The sequence below is a fragment of the Magnolia sinica genome, chromosome 14, assembly GCF_029962835.1.
Source record: "Magnolia sinica isolate HGM2019 chromosome 14, MsV1, whole genome shotgun sequence".
Taxonomy (NCBI): Eukaryota; Viridiplantae; Streptophyta; class Magnoliopsida; order Magnoliales; family Magnoliaceae; genus Magnolia; species Magnolia sinica.
The window spans coordinates 3,309,586-3,332,378 of record NC_080586.1 but is presented as its reverse complement, the minus strand read 5'-3'; the positions used below and the strand labels follow the sequence as shown (position 1 = coordinate 3,332,378).

Here is a 22,793-nt window from a genome sequence, read left to right as displayed (position 1 = left end):
TACTTGTGTGACAAGCCCCTGTTTGGTAACAAGACTATCAGATATCAAGTAATGCAGATATCGAACACCTATTACTCAAGGCAAGGAAATACTATTGGCACATACCAAAAAAATTCTACCATACATGTGTGGCCCACCTAATGATTTGATGCACAACATCATGTAATTTTTAAATAGGGAGAGAAACCATCAAACATGGGAGTATTGCATGCAAATTGATAGTATCACATGTTGGTTACTTGAAAATATCGGCACATTTGAAGCACTTGAAGATGCATGGTGAAATATGCAGTGTATGTACACACAGGCACATTGGCATATATAATAAATGTTGGGCTTTCATGTGAGGTTCTTAAGGATGGATAGCCTCACTTGTGGCGCATGTGCTATGCATGCTTACAAAATAAGTACTCTATGCACTTAATTGGATGATTGACTTAAAACAACTTGTCCATGTAGTTTATGAAAGTTAAAAACCTTACTGTCCATGTAGTTCTATCATCAATTTTGTTCGAATGACACTTTAATAGTCCTCCAATCCCGATATGTATATTCACATCAAACATTGATAAAAACCTAATGGTCCCTTAAAGAAAGGCCAAGGTGATCCAAGCAATGATACTCAGATGCATGCACATGTACCAATCATAGACTTGTGCAAGAACATGCCCAATCATCAGCTGGGGCCTGTCATAATCATGCCTTTATCTAAATGAGGTGGTTGTGATTACCAAGTGGCATGTACTTATGTGAGAAATTAAAACAGTTAGAATGAAAGTTAATGTAGATATTCAATATAGGCATGTTGCCGAAGTTTTTTGTGGATAATCCTAATTTCTAGACTAAAGAAGGTTCACAACAAGCCCTACCTAATGTTTGGAAGGTCCTCTTCAAACTCTAATTTCATATTGAAACTTAGGGTAACATGAGAATCATGTAGCTAACCTGTATTTAGTCACAAAGTAATGAAGGAATGTACAAATCTCTACTATAGCCAATTCCTTGCCAAGGCATAGCCTGCAACCTCCTCCAAATATCAGGAAATGCTGATGAGACTCCAAGCTATCGTCCTGCATTCAATGATCATTTGTATCTCATCCACCAAAAAAAGAAAACATAAATAAATAAATAAAATAAAATAAAGAAAGAAAGGGCACCAAATAATGTTAGCCTCTGTCGTGGCAAGTTGGGTTTTTGGGCAAAAGGAAATGGCATATCATTCTTCTTGCTATCTTTTGGGCTATATGGGCGGAGCGCAATAATCGCTGCTTTAGGAATTCATCAGTCTCAGCTGCAGGAGTTTTCAGGATTGGGCTCCGTAATGTTGTTTTTGCCTGGTTTGGCTACCATGGGGCAGTTTTTTGTAGTTTTTGTTTTTCTTTGTTTCCTATAGCTTGCTGTTTTTTCTCTCTTGCCCTGTAGGCTTTGTTTCTGTTTGTTTTTTTCAATAAAATTTTCATCTTTCAAAACAAAGTGTAGAACAATTTCTTGCCATTACTTTTTTTTTGTTGACATTACTATTGAAAACCTAATCTCTAAAAATTGGATTCTGGTTTGATCTAACTTGGAAAATTTCTCAGCATTTCATGGTTTGCTTTTTTGTTTCCTTCATTGCCAGGGCTGTCAATGGACAGCATGGCCTAATGGCTTCTATCCTATCTTGCTATGGGCTGGGCACAACTCTCATTTTGAACCTGTGGAACAGAGCATGGCGAGGTTACCAGGCCCAAAAAATGGGCCAGTCTTGTGCCTGGATTTTACAAAGTTTTTCTTTCTTTCAACTGACACTGTCCTGAGCTTGCATGCTTGCTTCCTTATATCTGTCATAGGCCAGCCCCAATACTGAGTTTTTGGAACTCTGGGATGTGCATCTGATAGTTGGCTTGGGGGTCAATATTGGGTGGAATCGTGCTTGGAGTGGTGTCAATGTTAGCCTCTGGCATGGCAAGTTCAGTAAAAGAGAGGGTTGATGTCCAGTGGACAGCCAACTGTAGAACTTTTGCCAATATATCATTTGAAACCCAACCACGAATTGGAGAAAATTGAGATGATGATGATGACAGGAGACAAATTGCAGATACAGATGTGCACAGTCCCAGCACAGACCCTACAGATATGGATTTTAGGGTACATTGCTTTGTTAAGTTACATGTTTACATACTTGAAATTCGAAAGCTCGGCCGACAAGGTTAAGACCAAAGCTTACAAGGTGCTGAAGAGGTATAACAGTGTGCTGCAACAAATGAGAATGCTGCATTACAAATCAATGCTTCCAAGAAAAGAAACGAAAAAAAAAAAAGAAGCTGGAGATCAAACTGTTCACCCTGCAATTTCAACCACCAGCTTGAACTGTGATATGTAATTATGGTAAAACCTAACAGTTGATACGTGTTCAACTGCAGTTTGTACAACTTTTTAGCGGTTCAACAGACAGCTCACAATGGTTCAGACAGTTTTTGAGTTTCTAAGTGGTTTGGATCGAACTTGTGAAGCAGGCCATACACATCCACCACCTGACAAAGGGCCACAATAACTTTTCTCTAAACCCACTTCATTTATACATCATACAGCCTAGCCTGTGATGAGCTCAACTACAAGCCGCATCCAACAGAAAACTTGTAACCGCAGCAGCTACTGGCCCCATTCATCAATATTTATATTTTACATAACTAACCAAGATTGGTCACTTCTCAATGGAACCTGCAAGGGAGACATTATTAAGTGATTGCAACCATACCAAAGCTCAATCCCATAATTAATGAACCTGGATAAAAGGACATCAACTCAACTCTCTCAAGACATTGACTCATTTGATTTTCTCAAAACAAAAACAACCAGATCTCTGGAAGAGCAAATGCAACCAATATATTCAAGTACGTTGGCAGAGTAAGGGTAAAACCAAGATTGGTCACTTCTCAAGTCCGCACATGTAAAATCATGTTAAACTACTTCTAATGAGATCATGTGCTAAATTTACTGCCCAATTGGCATAACTAACAAACATCTCTATATCTCTACTATATATAGCACGAGTAGCTTTGGACAATTTTACTATAAGCATGAAAAGTTACCGTAAGGATGCAGAAAAAGCGATCTGTGATATCGTCACCTTTAAGTAGCCCACTTTGCTGCAATTGTGAAATATAATGGGCATAAGATGCATCATTCATACCAGGAAGTTCACAAATCCGACACCATTCAGCGAACAGATGAGAAACCTGCAGCATTTTAATGGACATCATTGAGAAAAGCAACAAATATAACTATCTACCAGCTGCTTAGTGATTGTGCCCATAACAGATCATTTTGCAAATAAATGGACTGATTATATCTTTTCCCTATATCAAGCACCAAAATTTTCATGTGTGGCATGATGAACTTCTTTAACAGTTTAGGATGTGTTGTTGTCTTCTATTCTACTTGAAAATCTCTGTTTTCTCGTGGAAAATTGTTAATGCAGCAGTCCCTTTGGCCGCTATTTAAATATATGGGACTGTTTAGCACCACAGCCATACATTTGACCATTGAGTTAGAAATCCACACATCAGGCAAGTCACCGCATATGAGAACAACAGGCAATTCAATATGGCCATTGAGTTATGTCCCATTTGCATATATCATCACCAGCATTATATCTTCTATTGTAGGCAGAAGGATTATTTCTGATTCAGATAAGCCTCTCCTGTAAAAGAAGAGGTTCAACAAATGAAACTAAGGAAATACTCTCAAATACAAAGATGATGGGAATACAGCCAAACTGCATTGGATCTGCAGAATATTACCAAATGGCCATTTTCATTGTGTTGGAAACATCCACATTGGTTGTAAATATCAAAATTATGCTACTTGACAGAGAACATCCACAATCACACCTACACATAAACTCTTTTACAATCCAAACAGTGTAAACAAAAAAACAGCAGTAGTTTTCTGCAAAAAGAATTCTTTTCCACAGATTCCTCGTATCCAAACAGGGCCTAGGTTTGCTTCGATGGATAAATAACTCTAGCATTTTTAATTCCTATTGAATTTAATATAAAAGATGAGATTAGTTTCTCTTCTTCAGCTAACTCAATCTTGCAACGTCTCCTTTTTCCATTTTGCAAGTTAGATCCATTTACAATCAGTAAGTTGTGGATCTCAACTAGCAGAATATCATGTAGCATAAAGAACAAATGTTAGAGTTGCATGCAAACTTTACAAAATGTGCTGCCCATTGGCTCAAACCAAGAGCTGAGAAGAAAGGGAAAGGTGGTCATCTTTGAAATTCAAGGGCATTGGTGTCTTATGGTACTCAAGAGCATAGGCAAAATCACAGAACTATGGATATAATAGCAGTTGAGTATTGACTACCTACTAGACCAGAACAAAACTGTAACAGTTTGTGCTCTATGAAATCAGCCTAATTTTTCACCTTGAAGTTTGGTTAGCTGCAAAATCAAGGGTAATTGGATTGTTTGTGAAACTCAGGAACAACATGTTTTGGACCTTTGGTACAACCCAAACCAGGCTTTTGCAGGTAGAAATATTGCCAATGCAATGTATATCCAGATTGTTTGGATGGACCACAGTTTCACATGTAGAGAGAGGATTTATTCATTTCCACTTCATTTCCAAGAAGAAATGAGTCAAAAATGATTTTATTCATGACCATGACAACTTACATCCCTACATTTCATACGCATATAGACCTACATATATAATAGGTAAGCTGCACTCAAATCACATTAATCACCCCCGGTGAGGAGTCTCGAACACGAGACCTCCCACTCTGATACCACTTTAATGCAGGACAATTAACCACTTGCTCTAAAAGCTCGAACCGATAGAGCATGGCGAATCAATCCATTTATCTCATAGCCCAGGCCCCACATCTCATGGGTTAGGACCTCGGCCGAAACCACTTCACATGGGTTCCGCTTCACACGGATGGGGCTCGCCTCACACGGGCCGCCCACCCCGAGTGTGCCCCTGCATCCCACAGGCCACCCCACTCGAGTCCGGTGCGAAAATGCTCATGCATTAGCCCCACAAGGCGAATTACCCTGGTCTTGCACTTGTGTGCCATATTAGCATGTCCACTACAATGAAAAGCTGCCATCCTCTTCACGTGACTTGGCATTTTTCATACATTTCAACCAAAGTGCAATTTAAAAAAGAGGAAGCATAAGGATGCATGTGATCTCTCTTTTGTATGTCTTCTTATTCTGTGGTTAGTGAAAAGCAAGGTTTTTGGAAGAAACCCTGAAACCTTTTACAGTTGAGATTAATACATCGAAACAACTGAAAGAAGAAAAATAAAATAAAATAATCAAGGCTAATTTACAGTTTGCCAACAAGATGGTACCTGTACCAGAAGGAAGGGCACTCAAATTTGACTTGATTTATCTGAACAAGAAATGGTAGCAACAAAATAGGTCTCCTGCCATTTTCTTCCCTTTTACCGTGTGATTCTTCATCTTGAAGTACCATGGCAACGTAATCAAAGACATCTTGCCTAAAATTCCTCCATCATAAGCATGTTTTCAAATCCTTAGCGCATGTGGTTCTTTCCCTCCTTGTGGCAGTTAAATTGCTTGACGAGCCATGAGATTATGGAACATAACTGCTAATTTTCTGATTCTTAACCTTCATTTGCCCCAATTCAATCTCTTGTGGTATTTTTCCTCAGACAATATCTGATATATCATTTGTAATGACATAGTGACAATGGTAATTGACAAGAGGAATTTTCATGCCTAAATCCTGACTTTCCAGAATTTTTCTTTGGAGCTTACGCAAGAATCTTTCGTCAGACGGAATAGCAGATCAGGTAGGGAATATATATATATATATATATAAAAGATGTTGGAACCATAGCTAGTGATTCAGTGTATCACCGAGCTGAGGTTGGTTGGGCTTCCCAAGCATGCTTAATTCTCAGGTGTTTGGCGCAGCACTGAATATGAAACTCAGTCGTTGCAGGTTAGCATTTTCCGCTCTTTTTTTCTCCATACTGAATTACCATTGAGATAGGAAAGGGAAATTCATGTTCCTATCTTAAACACAATTAGGAAGACGAGCTTCCTATTGGCCTTCATACAAAACTCCACCCCGGTTCCTTCTTTACACCAACACCCTTCATCAAGTTTCTGATCTTCAAAACTTCTTCCCAGTCTCCTGCATCTGCACAGATGTTGGACAGTGAGACATAAGCTCCAGAATCACAAGGCTCCAGCTCAAGAACCTTTTTGGCTGCTGACCTTCCGAGCTCAACATCACCATATATTCTACATGCACCAAGCAGGGTCCCCCACATCAGAGCATCAGGTTTTATGGGCATTGTCTCAATGAACCTTTCAGCCTCTCTTAGTCTCCCAGCTCGGCTAAGTAGATCCACCATACATGCATAATGGCGTGCTTCTGGTTTGATCCCATAATCTGTCGCCATAGAATTAAGATGGAAATATCCTTCTTCTACCAAACCATTATGGCTACAAGCTGATAAAACACCAACAAAAGTCACTGAATCAGGTTCCATGCCTTCTTCTCTCATCATCTCATATATTTTTAGAGCCTCTACACCTTGACCATGTTGAGCGTAGCCATCGATCATTGCTGTCCATGTAACGAGGTCCGGCTTGTCTATCTGATCAAATACTTTACGAGAATCATCAATGCTCCCACATTTTGAGTACAATGTGATCAACGAACTGCTCACTGAAAGGTCCAAATCTATGCCTATTTTCACAGTATGAGCATGTAACTGCTTGCCCAAGCCTGGCCTTGTTAAAGTCGCAGACACACCAAGAATAGATGAAATTGTGAAGCAGTCGATTTTCATACCAGCAATCAGCATCTGATGGAACTGCAAGAGTGCCTCTTCACTATGCCTGTTTTGGGCGTAGCTGGAAACCAAGGAAGACCATGAGATCTGATCCTTTTGAGGCATAGCATCAAAGATTCTTCTTGCAGAGACTAGAGCTTTGCATTTTGAATACATATTTACCAGAGCACTACCAACAAGAGTCTCTGTTCCAAAACCAACACGAAGAGCATAACCATGAATCTCCTTCCCTTTCCGTAAGGATTGACAAACCGAACATGCTGTGAGAACGGCGGATAGAGTCATCTGATCAGGTCTTACTTCCTCGACTAACATTTCTCTGAATAAGCAAAATGCCTGGTCCACAAGGCCATGTTCAGCAAAACCGGCTATCATTGACGTCCATGAAACTCCATCCTTTTCAGGCATCTGTTTAAACACATCATAACCATCTTCTAAACTACCACATTTAGAGTACATGGTGAAAAGAGCACTGCCTACAGAAACATCAAGATCCAAACCAGCTTTAACAATATATGAATGGATCTGCTTCCCCAAATTTACACAGCTTACAATACTCAAAACGCTAGAACAACAAAACCTATTGGGTCTCAGACCCTCACGGAACATCCTCTGGAACAATTCAACTGACCTTCTCGAACTAACATTCTTCGCAAAAGCAGATATCATAGCTGCCCAAGTACCCACATTCTCCATAGAGCCCATCTCTTCAAACACCCTCTCGGAGAGGCCAATATCCCCAATGTTTGCATACATAATTATTAAAGCATCTTTCACTGAGGAATCCATAGAAAACCCAGATTTTAAAATCAAGCCATGGATTTGCATGGCCTCTTTTGCCAACTCTGGTTTACCACAAGCAGTGAGTACACTTGTAACAGTGAAATTGTTGATCTCTACCCCAGTTGCTTTCATTTCTTTGAAAAAATTTAGGGCGCTAAAAGTATTCGCAACTTGTACAAAACCAGAAATGATGGCAGTCCAAGAAACATGATTGCGACTTGGCATCCATGAAAACTCCTTCACTGCTTCGTTGACATCACCACATTTCACATACATATCAATGATAGCAGTTCCTACAAATATGTCGTCTTCTGCGCCGCATTTAATCACCCACCCATGTATTCCTCTACCCATATCTAATTCTCCAACCGATGCACAAGCTGTTAAAATGCTTGAAAAGGTAAAACCATTCGGAGTCAAAGACCCACATACCATCCGATGGAAAAGATCTAAAGAAATCCAGTTCTCCTTATTTCTAACACCTCCAGCAATGATGGCATTCCAACAGACCACATTCTCAGAAGAAACCTCTGAAAATACCTTCAGAGCATCTTCGAAACAGCAAGTCTTTGCAAACAAATCAATCATCCCGGTGCAAACATGCCCATCTGAAAAGAACCCATTTTTAGTTATGAGAGAGTAAACCTGCTCCCCAAATCGCAGAGCTTGAGAGGCAGCACAAGCTGAAAGAATGCTCCCGTATGTGATCTGGTTGGGCTCGAAACCAGAAGAATACATTCTACAGAACATCCTCATCGACTCATCAAATTGCATTCTCTGATTATAGCCAGATATCATAAGATTCCAGGAGACAAGATTTGGTTCAGGAATTTCGTTGAACACGTTGAGAGCATAAACCATCGCAGCAGATTTACAGTAGCAATCAGCGAGTGAGTTGGCGACGAAGAGATCAGACTGAAGGAGGGGTGTTTTGATTAACTGGGCATGGATTATTTTAGTTCCTGTCATTGTGGGCTTCTTCATGTGATTGAAGAGATGAAAAGGGTTGTAAGGAAGCGATATTCTCTTCATATCGGGTGTGAAATTGAAGGGGCCGTTTGGATGCCTGTAACTTGTGTAAAATGTAAGAAAGTTACAGGTGACTTTCTTACAGTTTGTGTTTGGGGGAGAAATGATACAGGTAACAAAGTCTCAACCTGTAACTTTCTATCAGGTAAGATTGCAAGAAATGTAACAGAGGAATTAGGTGTTTTTCAAGTCACAGGTTACTTTGTTACAGGCAACGGCTATCCATTTCGAATTTGAAAGAGGGTCGTGGAAACGCAGCTGCATTGAAAGTGCACCTACCTGCTCTGACCCAACGTCTCCTTCTGCCTCTCTCGGCGTCTCCTTCCCCTCTCTCTCTTCTGCTCTGGCAAGGGAAGGCCTAACCCTTTTAGGGCCTGTTTGGGCGGTGCTCTGGCAAGGGAAGGCCTAACCCTTTTAGGGCCTGTTTGGGCGGTGGGATTAGAAGGGATAAAGTAGGATAGGATTCATCTGTTCCGTGCCAATTCCAGTCGAAGAACGGAAAAGCTTGGAATTACATTAAATGGAATTGCATTCGGTCTCGTGCCAATTTCACCCAATGCTAGCAAGTTGTGTAGGTCCCACCATGATGTGTGGGCTATATCCAGACCGTCCACTTATTTATTGAGATTATTTTAGGGCATAGGCCAAACAATTAAGTAAATCTAAAGCTCAAGTGGAGCCCACCATAGAAAGCAACAGGGATTAAATATTTACCGTTGAAAACTTCTTTGAGGCCACATAAGTCTTGGATCTATCTCATTTTTAGGCCCATGCCAGAAAATGAGATTACAAAACAAATAAACGATTTAGATATAATACATGCGTGTTATTCTAAGTAATTCAAATGATGGTGGGTATATTCATTCAATGTACCACCGTATGCATTAATCTTATCCACACCCCACCTCACAACAACAGGCCCTTAGGGCCCGTTTGGCCGGTCGGATTGGAAGGGATTGGATGGTATTGGAAGGGATTGGAAGTCAAATCCTGGGATTGGCCTGGCGTGCCAAACAGAGTTGGTGATCAGATCCCAATCCCAGGTATCTCAAGACAATCCGCTGACATCGCCATCATTACATTTAAATCCCATCAAATCCACCAAAATCCTTTAAATTTGCCTGGGACGTGTGTGGTTTGAGGGATTAGAAGGGATGAGAAAGTTTAAAACCGGGATTGGCCGGGCGCGCCAAACAGTCTGGATATAGCAATCCAGGGATATATCAATCCCATGGATCTCCAGACAATCCACCGACAACACCATTATTACCTAGAAATCCATGCCATCCACCCTAATACCATTCAAACCCTTCCAATCCACCCGGCCAAACGGGCCCTTAGGGTCCGTTTGGGCGGTGGGATTAGAAGGGATTAAGTGGGATAGGATTCATCTAATCCTGTGCCAATTCCACTCCATGTTTGGAAAAAAGGGTAAAGCTTGGAATTACGTTAAATAGAATTGCATTGGTCCCATGCCAATTTCACACCATGTTAGCAAGTTGTTGTAGGTCTCACCATGATGTGTGGGCTATATCCACACCGTCCCCCCATTTATCGAGATTATTTTAGAGCATGGGCCAAAAAATCAGGTAAATCTAATGCTCAAGTGGACCCCACCATAGAAAGCAAAGGGGATTGAATACTTACCATTGAAAACTTCTTTAGAGCCATATAAGTTTTGGATCTATCTCATTTTTAGGTTCATGCCATAAAATAAGGTTACAAAACAAATGAACAGTTTAGATATAACACATGTATGTTATTTTCAATAATTTCAAATGATAGTGAGTATATCCATTCAATGTACCACTGTATTATCAACAAAGGAGAGCATTAATGTTATCCCATGGCCACAGGGGACAATCCCTGCCACGGGTAATAATTATTGTTTTTCTTTTGTATTTTTTCCTCTCCATTTTTTTTTTCTTTTGCGTACGTGCGGACCGGGCCGGTTTGGCGGGGCGGTTTCGGATGCGTAATTGTGGGCCACGGTGACGTACTTTCCTTACATCCACACCGTCCATCCGTATTGAAAGCTCATTTTAAGATATAATCCAAAAAAATGAAGCTGATCCAAATCTCAAGTGGGCCACACCACAAGAAAAAATCTTAACTAAATTCCTACAATTAAAAACATCGTGGATCCACCGAAATATTTGTTTTCCATCCAACGGAAGCGATTTGCCCAGTGAGTAACTCACTATGCTAGTAAACTCTATGAAGGTCACCATAATTATGTATTTCATCTACTCTGTCCATCCATTTTCCCATATAATTTTAGGGCTTGAGCCCAAAAGATGAAGCATATATGACTTTCAAATCGACCACACTACAGGAAACAGTTGATTTGAACTTCTACCATTGAAAATTTATTAGGGCCACAGAAGTTTTGGATCAAGCTTATATTTTTGTTTTCCTTTCATCCGTGTCTGTATAATCTTATAAACAAGTTGGATGACAAATAAACATTACCGTGGGGCCTAGAAAGGTTTCACAGGTGGAAATCATTATCCTAATTGTCCTGTGGTATGATCCACTTCATCTTTGTGTATGCTTTAATTTTGGGCTTAACCCCTTAAATTAGATGGAAAAATGGATGGACGGCGTGGATAGACCACATACGTTCAAGGTGGGCCTGACTGAGTAACTCAGTATGCAATCCGATTTACCATCTAACCTATTAACAGTGATCGTACTGAGTAATTTTAGTTGGGCCCATGATGAATGTATATGATTTATCCATGCCGTTCATCTATTTTTCCAACTTATTTATGGGGTTGAGACCAAAATTGAAGCAAATCCAAAGCTCAAGTGGATCATACCACATGTAACAGTGGGAATAATGATTTCCACCATTGAAACCTTGCTAGGCCCCACAATGATGTTTATTTGTCATCCAACATGTTTATAAGATAATACAACCATGGATGAAGGGAAAAATCAAATATAAGCTTGATCCAAAACTTCTATGGCCCTAAGAATTTTTCAATGGTAGAAGTTCAATTCATATTGTTTCCTGTTGTGTGGTTCATTTGATATTTTGATATTTTTCATTTTTGGGATCAAGATTGAAAATTATATGGTAAAATGGATGGATGGATGGATTGGATACAATATATAAATCATGGTGAGCCTTAAAGAGTTACTTAGCACGCAATCCGCTTCCGTTGATAAGGGTCATGACTGCTATAAGATGAACTAACATACATGGTTATATATATGAATGTATATATGTATATGTATACATGTATATATTATATGTATGTGTATATATATGTATCTGTATATGTATGCATATATATGCGCGCGCGCACACACAAGTGTGTGTGTGTTTGCTTATATCTGTATATGTATCTATATATATGTATGTGTATGTATATGTGTATGCATAAGTATATGTGTGTACATGTATAAGTGCATATGTATACATACATATATACACACATATACACACATATACATGTATACATAGAATATATACATGTATATGTTTGTGTATATACATATACACATACATATATATGTGTGTGTGTGTGTGTATACAAACATATACATACAAATACACACACATATACATATACACACATATATAAATATGCATACACATACATATACATATATATGTATACATATATACATATATATATATATATGTATATATATATATGTATACATACATATATATACAGATACACAAATACATATACATACATATATATACACACACACACACACACACACACACACACACACACACACATATATATATATATATATATACATACACAAACGTACACACCCACACACGCACGCAAACACCACAGTGGCCTCAACACAAACACACACAGTATACATATATATATATATATATATATATATATACATGTACACATATACATATAATGCATATACACACATACACATATACATATACATATACATACATATATATATACATATACATACACATATATACATATACGTGTATATACATACACATATACATATATGTAATATACATATAAACATATATACACACATATACATATACATATACATACAAATACATAAACATACATACATATATATACATATACATATACAAATATACCTATCCACATATACATATACATATATACCTATATATATACATATACATACATATACACATATTTATCTATATATATACATATACATATTTATACACACATATACGTATACACACACACACACACACACACATACCCGCTTGCGGGGAAACTAAAATCCTCCAGGTATAGTATAAAATACCTAAGTATATAAGACCCAGCATGTATGAAAATTTTTATTCAAACTTATATTATATAATAAAAATAATGTTTCTCATATAATGATTAGTTTAGCTTTAGAATCAGTCCAACTAGTCATCTAAATAAGCTCAATAAAATTACATACTTTTATCCAAATTTTTCTACGTGACAATTTGATTTTTTAACAATTTCATACTCTAAACTCCGGTTTGTGTGAATATAAAACATCTTACCTATAACTAACTTACATGTTATCCAAACACAGAAACTAAGTTACCTGTAAGTTAGTTACAACTTACATCCAAACAGGATTACCTGTAACTTTCTTTCACATTTAAGTAAGTTACCTGTAACTTACTTACAACTTAAAAAACTTACATGCATCCAAACGCAGCTTGTACAAAACCAGAATTGCATGGCCTCCTTTCCCAACTCTGGTTTACCACAAGCAGTGAGTACACTTGTAACAGTGTAATTGTTGATCTCTACCCTAGTTGCTTTCATTTCTTTAAAAAAATTTAGGGCAATAAAAGTATTCACAACTTGTACAAAACCAGAAATGATGGCAGTCCAAGAAACATGATTGCGACTTGGCATCCATGAAAACTCCTTCACTGCTTCGTTGACATCATCACATTTCACATACATATCAACGATAGCAATTCCTACAAATATGTCGTCTTCTGTGCCGTATCTAATCACCCACCCATGTATTCCTCTACCCATATCTAATTCTCCAACCGATGCACAAGCTGTTAGAATGCTTGAAAAGGTAAAACCATTCGGAGTCAAAGACCCACATACCATCCGATGGAAAAGATCTAAAGAAATCCAGTTCTCCTTATTTCTAACACCTCCAGCAATGATGGCATTCCAACAGACCACATTCTCAGAAGAAACCTCTGAAAATATCTTCAGAGCATCTTCAAAACAGCAAGTCTTTGCAAACAAATCAATCTTCCCGGTGCAAACATGCTCATCTGAAAAGAACCCATTTTTAGTTACGAGAGAGTAAACCTGCTCCCCGAAACGCAGAGCTTGAGAGGCAGCACAAGCTGAAAGAATGCTCCCGTATGTGATTTGGTTGGGCTCGAAACCAGAAGAATACGTTCTACAAAACATCCTCATCGACTCATCAAATTGCATTATCTAATTATAGCCAGATATCATAAGATTCCAGGAGATTAGATTTGGTTCAGGAATTTCGTTGAACACGTCGAGAGCATAAACCATCACAGTGGATTTACAATAGCAATCAACGAGTGAGTTGGCGACGAAGAGATCAGACTGAAGGAGGGGTGTTTTGATTAACTAGGCATGGATTATTTTAGTTCCTATCATTGTGGACTTCTTCATGTGATTGAAGAGATGAAAAGGGTTGTAAGGAAGTGATATTCTCTTCATATCGGGTGTGAAATTGAAGGGTTTCTAAATGCAGACAAGGGTTGAGATGGAAATGAGAAAGGAAATTGAAATGGATTATTCGAACGTTTGATGGGGGTAGAGTATGGATTGGAACGTTCGGTAATTCAAAACATTGGTATGTCATGTGTACAGTAAAAGCTTACATCGCACGGTGGATGGAACATGATGCGAATCAACCACTGTATTTTCATGACCGTTTATCTCGAACATAGTCTACCTAAAATGTATAGATCAAAAGGCTAGGATGTCCTGTCAAGAAGATCTTCGGGAGATGGTACATCGACTGCTGCAAGGAACAGATCAACAATTTAGATTATCAAATAACGATCCTCATATATCATAAATGAAAACCTAAGATTACTCGGCAAAACTCCCATAATCCAAAGCTTATTTTTATAAGATGGGTAGACTCTATTTTTTAATGGGCTTACGGTGGTATGCATTTGAAACTCTTTCTTGCATCCCAAGAAACCTAAACTATATTAGTTAATCAGTTTAAGGGGAACCACTCATGTGAATGGATGGAACACGTGTCATAATCTGGTAGATGAGGTAGTTGGTGCGTGGTGAGTAACGAGAGAAAGGTCACCGTCTTTTTCATTTAGATAATATCTGAATTTAGCAGCAGCTTTGAATATGAAAATTAGCAAAGGTTTTTAAATAATATTATTATTGGGAACGATGAATGAATTGTATTTACTACCTACTTATACAAACATATCTCTATTTTATACTTTATGGATTTTTTTAAAAAAATTATATATAAAGGGACCTGACTTATGCCTCAATGGCAGACACGTAAGAGTTTCAACACAAAGTTATATGTTTGAGTACTGGTTATGTATAAAGACAAAGTATTGTTTGGCTTGAATGAATCTCAGATGATGTGTTCTCTACATTATGGGTGGGTGCATTGGTACATAAGGCTGCTAGTAGATTTAAATTGCTTTTATCACTTGTTTTATCACATATGGTATGTAAAAGTTTTTCTTCTTCTTTTTTTATTTTTTAGTTCACACGAAAAGTAGACTCTTGTATATGCAAAATCATAATCGTACAAGCAAATCTAATAAAAAAAACACTTTAAATTTATGTGAAAAAACTCTTACAGGAAAAATAACGGCATAAAGTGATAATGGACTATGAACAACAAAGTTATAAGAGATGAAATCTTATTAATTCAAAGCCTTAATAGAAGAATTCTAATATTTTCATTTCAAAAATCATTTTAAACCCTTAAGCACATCTAGTCCATGTCCTAATTTCATTACACTGATAAATATAAGAAAAATAAAAAATAGAAAATAGAAACAAATCGCGCAAACTATGTAATTCATCGACCTGTCAATTTGATTGGTCAAGATACGTCGATCAGTCAGGTCGACTTGTCGGCCCAAGTTTTTGACCTGTTAAAAATTCTAAAATCTGTTCAAAAAGTTTTGCAAAAAACAAAAAAATAAAAAATTCAATATTTTCAACATCCTTTAACCTGTCAATCAAACTATCAACCAGTCGATGGCTCTTATTTCATCATAGATTTGAAGCATTCAATATTTAACCAAAACTATCATTTAAATAGTATGAAAGATGAGCTAGATTAAATGCTCAAATGGGCCATGCCAATACAAGCAATAAAATTACTCTTACAATCAATATGTTCACATAGTGTGATCCACTAAAGTTTAAAAAATTAAAAATTAAAAAAGAAAAAATATTAGACTGATTTTTATATCTTCTTTTAATCCTAGAGACTTATACATGGCTAAGAAGTTTAATAGAAAATACACCATATGGTGGTCCACACACTAACCTATGGTTGGCATGCCATTCTGTGCTACGTGTTATGGTATATTAGAGTCGTAAATCAAGTTGATTTTTTACCTCAATATCCAACATCAAGGTGTTTTTGGCGTTGCGTGAAACAAGTGTTGCTAGAGATTGTGGTTCTTTACCTTTTTCATCTTTTTTCTCCCCATCTAAGGTTCTCCTATTAGAGTTAGAAGATTTTTTAAGGAATTCTGTTTTCTTGTATCTTGATCAGTCTCTATCATCATTGACATTCTCAACACTACTACATTAAATGCAGTGTAGGATGATTTGGCCCTATGCATATTGCAATAAGCAGAGTTTTCTTGCATGTGGCAAGCAAAGGATCCGAATTCTTTTTAAAGATCACTATAACAATTCAGACTTTTTGCAACAAGTCAACTCGTCGCTAAAAAATTTTTGTGATGAGTGTTGCCCGTCGCCAATTTTGTTGCAAATACAGCGTTACAAATTCTATTTAGCAACGAAAACGGCAAATCGTCACCAATGACTCAATTATTTGCGACGACCTAATAACGTATTGCAAAATATAGCTAATTAGCGATGAGTTGACACGTCGTCATTGCATGTCGTAAAATGTCGCTAAATATGAAATTTGTTGCGAAAAAAGACGTTTTACGATGAGTCCTTATCGTCGCTAATGACCCCAAACTTGTCAAGCCCATGATCCATTAATACTTTTTGGGTTGGACTCCCATGCTAGCTAAGCACCGTTTTGAAATTAGTGGTGTAGAAAATCACTGAGATCATCCACATTGCAGGTCCCATTGTGGATGTAACGTGTCCCTATTATAACACTGAACAACAATCTTAACCATTCAATCAATCCCTACAGTTATTGATTACGTGGCTCATCTAGTCGAATAAGCATTTGTGGACAGCGGTAACTATTGGTTTTATCTTGTTATTTTAATTTTGGTCATGCTCTATCTACAATGGAGTCAGTGATTTGGTGTAACACCCCGAGTTCTCAGGACCCGAGTATATGACCCGTTTCCAAAAAACCTGAGTGTTAACCTAAAGAGAGCCAAATTACATATAAAATCTTTTTCTTTTATCAGAGTTAACAAATAAGCGTAGAATGGACAAGTCAGCATAAAGGAAAATTTGCAATTTTATTTAGAATGTACGAGCGGCTGCCCCTAATTACTTATACAAACAAATGTCTCTAAAATTAACAAGTGCAAGAATTTCATAGTTTACAAGAGAAATAATAAAATGCATATAAATTTGAGCCGCAAGGTCGCGTATTTCCTCCACGTAAATATAGCCATGCATCACTGGCGATTGTAACCTGCTCCTCATCAAGTTTGAACATGAATGTCATCTGGACCAACTGTACTACCTGTACGGTTTTATTTTTGATGAATGAGTGGCCAACTCAGTGTGAATTCTCCTCAAGATTACACACCGTCGCATTAGGTAAGTATTATGCCCCAAACTCAGAAAACGGGCTCACAAAATTCCTGATCGCCGAATCCTGCGCCGATAGCCTTTGTAGTACCCCATTCTCGGATCCCGGCACTCATATGCCAGATTCCAATCCTGGGATCCTTCAAGGAGGATTTTCAGTAGGAATTTTTTTTTGTAATGGAGCATAACTACAAGCATAACCAAGTCACAAAAAAACATCACCACATATCCACTATATCAAAAATTTAAGTACAATGCAGAAAGGGAAATACAGGGTGATCAAAAGGCTCCAAAATGAACTGATGCACACTCCTTCCTCAGCACTGCTGCGATCCAACGATACCTGCACGCAACGGTCATGCATAAGCTTACAAAAGTTTAGAGGGTGTGTAAGTGTGTGCGCAAGACAAGTGCCAAATATACAACATCAGAGTAATGCGGAAGTATGCAGGTAAGTCCATGAATACTATCAGCTATACCAAAGTTATGTGATGTAAGGCATGAATGCTATCGGCCATACCAAGGTCATGCGATGTGAGGCCTATGTAGCAAAATGTCATATGCGAGATGCAAAGCAAGCATGTCAGTTCTCATCAAGTACACATATCAGTACAGTTTCTCTCTGGAATATCACCAAGGTCTAATACACTTCACATTGGCTGTCGCCTCCTTAACCGCACAGCCCAGTAAGTGAAATAGACTACACTATCTGCCTGACCAGTAGTCTACCAATACCTACCTGGCTCATCGATAGCAGACTCATTTGCGAGCTGGTTAAACTCAGCCTAGCTTACAACCCCCTCACTCGGGAGGATAAGGACACACCCCCTTTCAACCGACCACGACACAGTGGGAGACACGGCTTACTGGTATTCGACACTCCTGCGCTCGTGTATCTACTCGGTTTAGACGTTGGAGCATCTCCTGGTACCAAAAAGGTTTTGAGACTTTCACCCAAGGACATCCTAAGTGCCCACAATGATAGAACCAAGTATTTTCGGTATCTGATACGGCCATTCATGATGTGTCTGTAGAGCCACGATCCTGATGTTGCTAGGGCGTACAATGATCATGGCACACAAATGCGAGATGCATGAATCATACTGTCCAATCATACAACAATCCTGCGCATACCACGCGCTCATGTGGGTAACTCCTATTAGTGAGTCCCATAAATAATCTGCCCAATGGCATATGTTATGATCGGTCACTACTCATATCAAGCATACATATGATGCGTATGACATGAGTCATAAAATTATACTATGCATGTTATAAAGTGATGAACTATCCTTATAACAAAGATGGGCCTAGATGGCTTACACACAACAAGTATGAGCCTATCAATGGGCCCTTAGGTGAGTTACAATGTGGACATTTAACCAACATTGTACTTACAATGTGGGCTTCAAACCATCATTGCTCTCAAGGCATACCCCGCCATAAACATCATTATATAAACCATGGTAGAATCACACATTGCAATGGACTTGTGTACATCCCATTGGGCCTCAACTCATGGGCATTAGATACATCAAATGGGCCGCATCATATGGGCCTCATGTATGTCAAGGTGGGCCTCAACGGATGGGCCATAAATACATCAATATGGGCCTCATCACATGGGCCTTATATATATATATATAGGTGGGCCTCAACGGACGAGCTACAAATACATCAAGATGGGCCTCATCACATCCCAAAAAGAATCATATTGAAGGATCATTTGGACCATACCACAAATAGCAATGAAGATAATAATTTTCACAGTTAAATAATTCACAGGGCCCACTATAAAGTTTATTTTCCAACCAATCTAATCATAAGGTCATAAAGACCTGGATTAAGAGGAAAAACAATTCCCCATTGATCCAGAACTTCCGTGACCTAAATGGGTTTCAATGATAGACATTCAAATCTCACTATTTTCTGCAGTGTGGTCCACCTGATCAATGGCTAGACACATCGCAGAGTGGCCCGCCATGATGTGTTTGAGATCCAACCAATTCATAAGTTAACATAGAGATAGATGAAGTGAAAACAAAAATGCAAACTTAATTGGAAATTACTGTGGCCTTTAGAAGTTTGAACGGTGGACATCACTGTCCACTACTTTTCAGTGGTGGGGTCCACGCCCAGTGCATGGACGGTTAGGATATAAAACATGCCTCATGGTCAAGGCCCACCATAAAGTTTATTTTCCATCCAATCTATTCGTAAGGTCTTAAAGACCTGAACTAAGAGAAAAACAAATTTCATATTAATCCAAAACTTCTGTGACAACAAAGGGCTTCAATGGTAGACGCTCAATCCCCACTGCCTTTTTGTTGTGTGGTCCACTATCAGGCAAATCTGCCTCATTTTATCTCAAGCCTTAAGGCAACTTGCCAACTAGATGGACGGTTTGGATGTAACACAGGCATCAAGGGTGGGATCCACTGGCCGTCCAGCGATGGACGGTCAGCCAATGGCTAGACGGCATAGATAAAACGCATACATCATGGCTGGGACCCTACCCGTTCGTCCACTGTGCAGGAGCGTAGCAGGCGCCGCTGCAGCGTCCTCTAGCGCCAGCAGCAGCAGCGCCTGCTGCATGTTATATATATATATATATATATATATATATATATATGTTTTCCTTAAGTTTTTCCTAGGTGGGGCCAGCATCAGGTCGATCCACTCCACCCATTGGATTTCATGGCTCAAGACAGACCCATCAAGCCCAATATTTGATGTATTTTGGTGTATAGAAATATCAGGGTGGATTTCAATGGTTAAAACACTATTTTCTATGCTATGGCCTGCCAGATAGTCGGATTGGCCTCATTTTTCAGCTCAACGCCTAAAATGAGTAGGGGAATGGGATGGACAGTGTGGATTGAATTCATACATCAAGGTGGGGCCTGCTTGAGTAGCCCAACCCAAAGCTTTGAATCAAACTGATATATATATATATATATATATATATATGTATTTGTGGTTTGCATGTTAGTACACCACATCGTCAGTTCACACTTCACCGTGGCCACGTCCAGCGTCCCTGGACGCTGGACGGTTTGCCTACAACACACATTTAAGGTGGGCCCCACCTACAGATGGCTTGGATAAAATACATGCTTCATGGTGGGGTCCATCTGGGTGGGCCACACGGCCACATCATCACAAGAAAAGGTGAAAGAGAGAGGGAGAAAGAGAGAGAGACACGTGCGATGGAGGGACCCCGACACTATGGGCCCTCCCTTCCATGCATTCAATCATACGTCAAGTGGGTCCCAATACATGTAGGCCCACCAAATCAAAATCAACGGTGGAGATTCCTTCTCCACCAAAATGGAAGGTCTAGATGACCTCTTTCAAACTAGAAAGTAAACATCATGATGGGGTTCATGGAGAATGGCCCCATCATGGAATGAGCATGTGAATCATAATGGGCCATCGGCCACATTCAGGGTCCAAAGTGAGATCCATACCATCAATCGGTAGGCCCCACTTGGCCCATCATCAAAAGAATAAAATCTAGGCCTATAGAAACACCCACCGGTCGATCTTCTTAGTCCAATGGAACGCCGAGCTCCTTGTGTCTCACTTTGATGGAGGGTGATGAGAAACGAAGGGCTAGGATGATGGATCTTGAGGTGGGAAGTGGGCCACACACATCTCACTTTCTCTCCTTAGAAATGCTTGGACGTCCACCACTCTTTTTACTTGAAATTTTTGTTGAGAAAGAGAGAGAGATATGGTGGTTGTAAGAGAGGTGATGGGTGTGAGTGATGGATGTGAGTTGCTAGATGTACTTGACTTGAGAGTTGACTTAGGGTAGTTGCTTGACTTGGGGAGAAAGAAAGCATGGGTGTGTACTTTGATTGATTGATTGATTGGATGAGTTGTAGAGATTCTCTTGGGTTTGTAAATGCATGGCATTTCTTCGAAATAAACTCGGGCCCACATCTCTCGGCTAGGGTATCGAATCAGTGCATAAGACGCGGCGTCAGAACCGCGGTGACGGTGCGGTCGCAATGGTACAAGTTTCGGATTAAGCCGACTCAAATCTACGGGATACGACTTAGGGTCATGCGCAAACGTCGATTATATGTCGTGGGTTGCTGAAATTCGACGGGAAGGATCACGGGAGTCGACGAAACAGTATGAACTAGGATACGAGCCTTACAGTAAGCATAGTTATAAAAATAACATAGCAAGGCATACAAAATAATACATGATGCAGTCTTATTAAATGCATGAATGCGTGAATGCATCATTGACCTGGGGATGCATATCCTGCTGTCGAAATAAAGGGTCGCCCAAGGAGAACTACTCACCTGGAAAAATACACAAAGGTACGCCCAAGGGGAACTAGTTACCTGGAAAAGACCATAATATATAAATCGCCTAAGGAGAATTTAATCTCCCGGAAAAGACCATAAAGTATAGATCGCCAAGGAGAATCAGTCACCTAGAAAAGTACTCAAAAGCACGCCCAACGAGAACTAACCACCCGGAAAAGACCATAATATATATAGATCGCCTAAGGAGAATTTAATCACCCAGAAAAGATCATATGCTATGAAAATACATGATTAGTCCAACTATCATTTTTTCCAATTTCAAACAATCATTTTAAGGAAGCTCAAAGGTCACTATGGGGGGTTTGTCACTCGGTATAGGCCGATAGCTTAGGCATAGTATCTCATTCCATCATCCCTGGCTCATGAGGCTATCACCTTGGGATGTTTAATAGAATCCCATCGACTAATGGCTAATCATAATCCAATATATGGGGCTTACCATCACATGGTTGCACCAAATCATACATTGAACCCATATAGGGCAAATACCCAACAAAGCCACATAAGGCAGATATCAATGGGCCACATAGGGTAAATATAAGATCATCCTCAAAAACTACTTAGACATAACAACCCCTGGATGGTAGGCCCACATCAATATTCCATTTTAAACATCATTCAAGTAACCACTAGTCGAAGGTCTATTACAATCACAATCAATCACATTACATCCCAAGTATGGGTGTACATTTATAAGTGGGGGTTTCTCACTGATGTACCAGTTTAAGTTTCATAAATAATCCACAAGCATAAGAAAATATGCAGGATAATTATTGAGCATGTTATCTAGCATTTCAATTCTAACAATTAACACATGTAATTATAAGGTAAAGATCTCAATTAACAATCGAAATT

At 39.0% G+C, this 22,793-nt stretch overlaps 2 protein-coding genes across 3 annotated transcripts; both read right to left on the bottom strand.

Annotated features, from left to right (window-relative positions):
- Nucleotides 1-537: 537 nt before the first annotated feature.
- On the bottom strand, nucleotides 538-4,705 carry LOC131225419 (cytochrome P450 724B1-like). 2 transcript variants are annotated; one of them, XM_058220951.1, is made up of 3 exons: nucleotides 3,072-4,669; nucleotides 2,162-2,233; nucleotides 538-1,070 (listed from the first exon to the last, which is right to left on the bottom strand). In XM_058220951.1, the coding sequence occupies exons 1-3, from the start codon at nucleotides 3,240-3,242 to the stop codon at nucleotides 933-935; spliced, it is 381 nt and encodes a 126-aa protein (XP_058076934.1). In that variant the 5' UTR covers nucleotides 3,243-4,669; the 3' UTR covers nucleotides 538-932. The 2 variants fall into 2 exon arrangements, 1 of the variants encoding a protein (XP_058076934.1); XR_009161348.1 differs by lacking the exons at nucleotides 538-1,070; nucleotides 2,162-2,233 and adding an exon at nucleotides 2,361-2,700 and having other exon boundaries at nucleotides 3,072-4,705.
- Nucleotides 4,706-4,944: 239 nt separating this feature from the next.
- Nucleotides 4,945-8,998, bottom strand: LOC131225418 (pentatricopeptide repeat-containing protein At1g74600, chloroplastic-like). The gene has a single exon (XM_058220950.1). The coding sequence runs from the start codon at nucleotides 8,639-8,641 to the stop codon at nucleotides 6,077-6,079; it is 2,565 nt and encodes an 854-aa protein (XP_058076933.1). The 5' UTR covers nucleotides 8,642-8,998; the 3' UTR covers nucleotides 4,945-6,076.
- Between the last annotated feature and the right edge of the window lie 13,795 nt (nucleotides 8,999-22,793).

Coding starts and splice junctions, on each gene's coding strand:
- LOC131225419 (XM_058220951.1), bottom strand. CDS start 3,242: ATGATGTCCATTAAAATGCTGCAGGTTTCTCATCTGTTCGCTGAATGG. Junction 2,234..3,071: donor GCTTTTTCTGCATCCTTACG/GTAACTTTTCAT, acceptor CATTTGTTGCAG/CACACTGTTATACCTCTTCA. Junction 1,071..2,161: donor GCCGAGCTTTCGAATTTCAA/GTATGTAAACAT, acceptor CATTGAATGCAG/GACGATAGCTTGGAGTCTCA.
- LOC131225418 (XM_058220950.1), bottom strand. CDS start 8,641: ATGAAGAGAATATCGCTTCCTTACAACCCTTTTCATCTCTTCAATCAC.